The sequence below is a fragment of the Protobothrops mucrosquamatus genome, unplaced genomic scaffold (assembly GCF_001527695.2).
Source record: "Protobothrops mucrosquamatus isolate PMUCROS unplaced genomic scaffold, P.Mucros_1.0 scaffold4356, whole genome shotgun sequence".
Taxonomy (NCBI): domain Eukaryota; kingdom Metazoa; phylum Chordata; class Lepidosauria; order Squamata; family Viperidae; genus Protobothrops; species Protobothrops mucrosquamatus.
Window position 1 is genome coordinate 49,473 of NW_015390270.1, and position 8,427 is coordinate 57,899.

At 46.4% G+C, this 8,427-nt stretch overlaps 1 protein-coding gene across 1 annotated transcript in view; it reads left to right on the forward strand.

The window, feature by feature from the left end:
- The window catches only part of LOC107298894 (disks large homolog 2-like), a gene marked incomplete at both ends in the record, with an annotated part of 58,658 nt that overhangs the window by 38,203 nt on the left and 12,028 nt on the right, over positions 1 to 8,427 (forward strand). The window contains 2 exons of the mRNA XM_015828255.1: positions 3,848 to 3,889; positions 6,947 to 6,997. Coding sequence (XP_015683741.1) covers positions 3,848 to 3,889; positions 6,947 to 6,997 — 93 coding nt within the window. The remainder of the gene's footprint in view (positions 1 to 3,847; positions 3,890 to 6,946; positions 6,998 to 8,427) is intronic.

The window sequence follows — 8,427 nt, forward strand, 5'->3', positions numbered from 1 at the left end:
AATCTTTCCCAGCATCAGGCTCTTCTCCAGTGAGTCCTTCCTTCTCATTAGGTGGCCAAAGTACTTGAGTTTCAACTCCAGGATCTGGCCTTCTAAAGAGCAGTCGGGGTTGATCTCCTCTAGGACTGACCGGTTTGATCGCCTTGCAGTCCAGGGGACTCGCAGGAGTCTTCTCCAGCACCATAGTTCAAAGGCCTCAATTCTTTGGCGCTCAGCCTTTCTTATGGTCCAACTTTCACAGCCATACATTGCCACTGGGAAAACCATGGCCTTGACTATACGTACTTTTGTTGGCAGGGTGATGTCTCTGCTTTTTAGTATGCTGTCTAGATTTGCCATAGCTTTCCTCCCCAGGAGCAAGCATCTTTTAATTTCTTGGCTGCAGTCCCCATCTGCGATGATCTTGGAGCCCAGGAAGATAAAATCTGTCACTACCTCCATTTCTTCAAATAGATCTTGATTCTATCTCTGTTAATGCAACCTAGTAGTGCATTGACTTTTATTGGCTGCTCAGCTGGTCAACCATCAGCCAGTTCTGATCAGCCAGTCAACCATGACCTGTGTCTGCTATTCTACTCTATTTTTCCAACCAGAAAACATTTTGCATTTGCTGGCAACGAGCCAGCTCAGTCATCACTCGGCTGCTTTGATTATCCTCTCCTTCTACAGTTCTTCCCATGAAAGATTTGACAAATTTCCAGAAGCTGTGGTGTTTCTGCTAAGCTTTCACATTTCACAAGGAATAGTATCTTAGCTATAAGCCTTGGCACTCAAACTAAGCAATGATAGCTTCCTATCCAAGAATAGATGCAAACCCATCCAAGGAGAGCAATCCAGAAATAACTGACCGTTACAGCTAACCGAAAACTATATATAATAAACTGAATTCTTTTTTTGATATTGATGTCAATATTCTTATATATGTCAGTGCCTTGGGACCGTCATTATTTTTCGATAGCCATACAGGATAAGTAGAACAATGACAGGTAAGTCCTCGACTTAACAATGATTTGTTTAGTGACCATTCAAAGTTACAATGCCACTGAAAAAAGGGATTATGACCGTTTTTTACGCTTACCACTGTTGAGCATCCCCATGGTCACGTGATCAAAATTCAGAGGCTTGGCAACTGGCATGTATTATTATTATCATTATTGAAAAAAGTGACTTATGACTATTTTTCTCACTTATGAGACTGTGGCAGCCTCCCCCTGGTCAGATGATCAAAATTTGGACACGCGGCAACTGACTCATATTTACGACACTCGCCGTGTCCCAGGGTCACGTGATCTCCTTTTGCGACCTTCCAACAAGCAAAGTCAATGGGGAAGCCAGATTCGCTGAAGAAACCACGTTACTAGCTTAACAACTGCCGAGATTCACTTAACAACCGTGGCAAGAAAGGTTGTTAAATGGGGCAAAATTGGCTTGACAACTGCCTTGCTTAGCAATAGAAACGTTGGGCTCAATTGTGGTCATAATCAGAGAATTACCTGTGAGTCTGCAGGACTAAATCAAACAATTTAAAACAAGAAAAGCACGTGTACTTTTCACTTTAAACCTCAGTAGGCCACCACACACACACACGCACGCGCACACACACACATGCTAAACATGTTTCTACGGTATCTGACCACCTACCTGGGAAATTAAATCTGTTGTAATAGAAATAGGTAAGATAATTAAAGTGATTTCCATATGCATAAGACTCTGTAAAAAGAGAAGGGACTAGTTTTGCCTGTTGGCTGCTAGCAGTCACCCTGGAAAATGTAGTCTGAGGTAAAATAGGTCCCTATGAATTTCAGAATCAGAATCAGAATAGAGCTGGAAGGGACCTTGGAGGTCTTCTAGTCCAACCCCCTGCTCAAGCAGGAGACCCTGTACCAGGGGTAGGCAACCTTGGCTCTTTTATGACTCGTGGACTTCAACTCCCAGAATTCCTGAGCCAATATGGCTCAGCTTGGAAACCTCTCCCTTTCCCCTCAGCATGGCTGGCTCAGGAATTCTGGGAGTTGAAGTCCATGAGTCATGAAGGGGCCATAGTTCCCCCATGCTGGCTCAGGAATTCTGGGAGTTGAAGTCCACGAGTCATAAAAGAGCCAAGGTTGCCTATCCCTGCCCTATGCCATTTAAGACAAGTGGCTGTCCAGTCTCTTCTTGAAAGCCTCCAGTATTGGAGCACCCACAACTTCTGGAGGCAGGTTGTTCCACTGAGCAATTGTCCTCACTGTCAGGAAGTTTCTCCTTAATTCCAGGTTGCTTCTCTCCTTGATTAGTTCCCATCCATTGCTTCTTGCCTTGCCTTCTGGTGCTTCAGAAATTTAATAGAACAGAGCTCGTGATTCACCCATGAAATGTAAGCAGTTTTTAGACCCCGAGCTATTTCTAAATTAAGTGGAGAAACTAAAGAAAAATTGTCCAGCCGTAATATTGCAACGTCTCTCTACACGTGGAACTTTTGTGTACAGGTCATCCTTGACATCCAACCACAACGGAGTTCCACATTTCCGTCGCTAAGCAAGACAGTTAAGTGAGTTGTCCCATTTTAAGTCCTTTCGTGCCAAAGTTGCTAAGGGAATCACTGCAGTGAAGTTAGTAACACAGTTGTTAAGTGAATCTGGCTTCCCCATTGACTTTGCTTGTCGGAACGTCGTAAAAGGAGGATCACGTGATCCCAGGACACTGTAGCCGTCATAAAATATGAGCCAGTTTCCAAGCATCCGAGTGGCCCTGGGGATGCTGCAACAGTCATAAGTGTGAAAAATGGTCATAAGTCCCTTTTTTTCACTGCCGTTGTAACTTCGAACTGTCACAAACCGAAAGGTTGTAATTCAAGGACTACCTGTACATTGTAGAATATCCAAGTCCCATCTAGATAACAATACAACTTTGACCACTATTGCGACTTATAACAATGATAATGATAACAAAACAGATGCTGTCATGTCCACTATCCAGTGGACAGCAGAATAGAAAAGAAAGAACTGGAGAAGACCGCAAAATATAAAAGGCCTGCAAATAGAAATAGAACGACTGTGGCAGAAGCAAGCAAAGGTAGCACCTATAATAATCCTAGGCTCCGTGGGTGCAATCCCAAAACAACTGGAGCACCACCCGAATACCATCGGCATTGACAACTTCGCCATCAGTCAATTGCAAAAGGCGGCCTTACAAGGAATGGCTTCCATCCTGCGACAGTATTTGCAACACCATCAAACCTCCACAAATGCCTATCCCAGGTCCTTGGGAGGGATTCGATACGTAGATCAAGATGCCAAACCCAATCTGAACATCTGGCTGACTGCGACAAACAACAACAACAATAATAATAATGATGACTTTTTAGGAGGCGACAAATGAAAGAAGAACAGTGGTGGGTCAGGAAAGAGTTAATTGCTTGCCTCTACATTGCTCTTCCTGAGTCACCCCCCCCTCACAATACTTCCCCCCCAAGGGTAATTGTGCATGTACGTCCATGGAAGACCTAGATAGCCCCGTACGTTCACTAGCAAAACCCTGTATGCCTCGTATGAGTCACGTCACTTGGCTGATGTTCCTCTTTGGTTTCTCATCACCCTTCGGAAACATTTAAGCAATGTTTACGAAACAAAGCCTAACGCTTTCTTTGGCTGCCTGCTCTTTGAGAGACCTCACCGGCACCCAACCCTACAGCCCTTTCTCGGCGTATCCACACGTGGGTAATGTCTTTTGACCTTCGTAGCCAAGTTCCTACCGCACCGTTCCTTCGATTCTTAACGTTGCATGCCGATTGCATGACCGTGGGATGATTGCTTGACATTCTGCTGCTGGAGTAATCTCCTTTTAATTTGCTGTCCTGTTCTTGCAGAACATCTGTCTTCTAATGCCAGCGATAGCGAAAGTAGCTACAGTAAGTTATGGCATTTCTTGGGCTCTTTTACTTTGGCTTGCCTCTTTTAAGATTTGGTTTTTTTTTTTTCCTTTCTTTCCCCCCCTCTCCTGGGTTTCTCTTTCTTTCGTTTTTTTGCTTTTCAGATTTTAAAAAGATTGCGCGAAAGTGTCAAAAGGTTTATTTATAACGGGCTGCAAAGGCGCAGTCACTTCTTATGCACCTCTGAAATGGACCTGGTTTCCTCTTTGTCAAGGCCCTGCTGAAAATTAATGGAGTTTTATAATTTAGGTCTAGCAATCAACGTCTAAACGTCGCCTTTCAAGAAACTGGAGCAAACCACTTTCAAACCCAGCACATGATTAGCAATGATACTTGCAGGGAGTGAGCGGAGTCTGTCTGAACAAAAAGTTCTGTGTGCCTTGATACATTGGAGGACACAAAATTGTAAGGAGGTAGCCTTCAAAATCGCCTCCTTTGGAATGCTGAACATATATGGTTCCTGAGTTAGAAGCAAGGCATTTTATTGACTAGAATTGACTCTATCTGAGCAAACGTATGAGAATTTATGGTATTTGTTTGTATCCTGCCTTTATTATTTTTGCAAATAACTCAAGATGGCAAACATATCAGAACACTTTCTTCCTTCTATTTTCCCCACAACAACAACTCTGTGAGGTGAGTTGGGAACAGAGAGTGACTAGCTCAAGCTGGCTTTCATGTCTAAGGCAGGACTAGAACTCATACTGTCTCCTGGCGATTGGCCAAGTTCGCCCATCTGGCTTTCATGCCTAAGGCGGGACTAGAACTCACAGTGTAAACCAGGGGTAGTCAACCTTGGCTCTTTTATGACTCGTGGACTTCAACTCCCAGAATTCCTGAGCCAGCTAAGCTGGCTCAGGAATTCTGGGAATTGAAGTCCACGAGTCATAAAAGAGCCAAGGTTGACTACCCCTGGTGTAAACTGTAAACTGGCATTTACTTAATAGTGGTTGCCTAATAACTGCTACAAAAGAGGTTCAAAAAACCAGATGGGTGACCTATGTTATAACCGTCATGACTCACAACCATGACAGGCAGGCTCCATTACGGTCATAACTTGAGGACTACCTGTACAGCTGGTGTGGAGTTCTAGAACAGTGGTGGCAAACCTATGGCACACGTGCCAGAGGCGGCACTCAGAGCCCTCTTTGTGGGCACGTGCGCCATGCCCCGGAGATGGCAACCGCCCCTCTTCAACCAGCTGCCCGCTAACTCGCCGAGGTCCCACGTGGCCGGATGCATCCCAGCATGGCTGGTTTCCCTCCCCCCTGTCCCATCCCTCCTGGCCTCGCATGCTCTCCTTTTCCAGGGCATGACCCACTGCATCGCCTCCTCAGCTGTCGGCCATCTGTCCAGTTCAGAGGCGCTTCTCTGAACTTCTGGTGGCGGGCTGCAGAGCCCCAGAGTGTGCCGGTTGAGGGGTCGGCAGGCTGTGGCTGCTGACAGATACTGTTGGCCCCCATGCGCTCGCTGGCCTCTGTGTGCAGGGGCCGATGGTGTCAGGCAGCAGCTGCCCCGACCCCTGCTTCGCCTTGCCCTGCGACAATGGCACCCCCGCCCTGCCATGCCTTGCCTCGCCTCACCCTGCAGGACGAGCCTCCTGCCCATCGCCCCACCTGCCAGAGACCCCCTGGATCTCCCCTAACCCTGCCCGGCCCCCACAAGCATCCCTCCCCATGAGCAACATTGAGGTGACCACGCCCACCTTGGCCACACCCACCCAGTCTGCCATGACCACCACAGCCACACCCACTTAGTGGGCCACACCCACCTGGCACCCGGTGATAAATAAGTGGGTTTTGGGTTGCAGTTTGGGCACTCGGTGTCTAAAAGGTTCACCATCACTGTTCTAGAACAAAGTTCCTTCATCCTGTCCCGTTCATGCATAGAGTCTCCCCCAGGTTCAAATCATGCTCCCCTCCAACCTTTTCCCTCATTTAATCTGTCTTCAACCCCCTGCTCAAGCAGGAGACCCTGTACCAGGGATAGGCAACCTTGGCTCTTTTATGACTCGTGGACTCCCAGAATTCCTGAGCCAGCATGGGGGAACTATGGCCCCTTCATGACTTGTGGACTTCAACTCCCAGAATTCCTGAGCCAACCTGGCTCAGCTTGGAAACCTCTCCCTTCCCCTCAGCATGGCTGGCTCAGGAATTCTGGGAGTTGAAGTCCACGAGACATAAAAGAGCCAAGATTGCCTACCCCTGGTCTAGCCAGATATTTCCTTCCAGCATCTGTCGTTCTGATTTGGGAATCAGAGCACAGATAATAGAGGAAATCTTTATGCCAACTAACATGTCAGAAGCGGGAGGATTCCTGCCTACCTTCTTAAGCAAGGCCAGACCAGTTTTAAACATTTCAAGTGTCCTTTGAGGGTCACCGAACAACTCAAGAAATGAACCATTTTTTTCTCTATTTAATTTCTATTGGTGCAGCCACAGAAGTGGAGAATCCTTCCTTGCCACAATTAAATAGCATCTCCACAATTGGGAATTATCTGCAAAGTCATCTAATCATAACAGAATAACAGAGTTGGAAGGGACCTTGGAGGTCTTCTAGTCCAACCCCCTGCTCAAGCAGGAGACCCAATATCGTTCCAGACAGATGATTGTCCAGTCTCTTCTTAAAAACCTCCAGTGTTGGAGCACCCCCATCCTACTTCCTTCTCAGTGCTGATTCATCCACTAAGTCAGTATTTCATGTCTTCAAGATGCGTGGACTTCAACTCCCAGAATTCCCCAGCCAGCATCAATTGGGAGTTGAAGTCCACGCATCTTAAAAGTCATCAAGGTTGAAAAACAACAACAACAACAACAACCCACTGCTTTAGATCATGTCTGACGCCTGTGTATCCACGCTATTTGTAATGATAAGTCACAGGGTAACTTAAAACTTTAAGCCGAGGTAGATTGCTTGAAAGCATTTAGGAGTAACTTGTACGTAAGCATACTCAAGGGAGTAAGTGGGACCTTGGGGAGCATTTTGGAAGCACTGTGTCTCAATGCTGATTTTCTCTCTGTTTTCTTCTCTCATCAGGAGGACAAGAGGACTGCATTCTCTCCTATGAACCCGTAACAAGGCAGGAAAGTAAGCAAGCTTTGGTATCTGTAGAAATTCTCAATTATCCAGGCCATCTCTATGGAGATTCTCAGTCATCCAGGTCATACTTGTCCCAAAAATGCTTTTTTTTTTCTCACGAGGCAACTGGACTTTCTTGTTTTTCTTTGAAGACGTTTCACTTCTCATCCCAGAAGTTTCTTCAAATCTGACTGGATGGTGGGGAATGGAAAAATTTATACTCCTTGAAGAAAAACTGGTCATTTGCATTCTTTTAGAGCAGGGGTAGGCAATCTTGGCTCTTTTATGACTCGTGGACTTCAACTCCCAGAATTCTGCAATTGCGAGCCTGCAATTGTAGTCGTACGTTGTGACGGTCGTTCAGTGGATCATCACACGACTGTGCCTGATTTTACAACTTTTTTGTGGCAGCCAACCTTTAAGGGAGCCCATTGTTCCCTGTGGGTGGGGGTTTTTTTTGCAGAAAGACGAAGTAAATCGCCAGTTTCCACCAAAACCGGAGGGGCAAAGGAGTCTTAGGCCCTCCAGAAGATGCTGAACTACAACTCCCAGCATGCCCCCTCTTTACCATGTTGGCTGAGGTTGCTGGGGATTGAAGTTCTCAGAAATGTCTGGAGCAGGGGTAGGCAACTTCGGCTCTTTTATGATTCGTGGACTTCAACTCCCAGAATTCCTGAGCCAGCCATGCTGAGGGGAAAGGGAGAGGTTTCCAAGCTGAGCCATGCTGGCTAGAGGAATTCTGGGAGTTGAAGTCTACAAGTCATAAAAGAGCCAAGGTTGCCTACCCCTGTTTTAGAGAGTCGTTGAGGCCACCTGGAGGTTTATCTGTGCAAATGACCAGCTGTCTGCAAGGAGTATAAATCCTCCCATTCCTCACCATGCCGTCAGAGCTGAAGAAGCTTCTGGGATGAGAAGTGAAACGTCTTCAAAGAAAAACAAAAGGTCCAGTTGCCTCGTGAGAAAAAAAAGGCATCTTTGGGATATCCAGGCCATGCTTGTCCCAAAGGCAAACCTCCAGGTGGCCTCAATGACTCTCTAAAAGAATGCAAATGACCAGTTTTTCTGCAAGGAGTATAAATCTTTCCATTCCCCACCATCCGAGAAGCAATAGAACTGAAGAAGCTTCTTGGATGAGAAGTGAAACTTTTTCAAGGAAAAAAACACACCAAGAAGGTCCAGTTGCCTTTTGGAAAAGAACTTTTGGGACACGCTTGGGTGTGCTTCTTAGTCAGTTTGGTCTAACTATACCTAGCTCATTTTTACAGTAAAATCTTGGGCTGCTAGTAGGGTTGACAACTATTTTACATTGCAGATCAGAGGTCCCCAACCCCTGGGGCTATGGCCCACTACTGGACTGTGGCCAGTGGTGGGATTCAGCCAGTTTGCACCAGTTCGGCAGAACCGGTAGCTATTTTTTTTTGTTGGCCAGGCCCAGAACG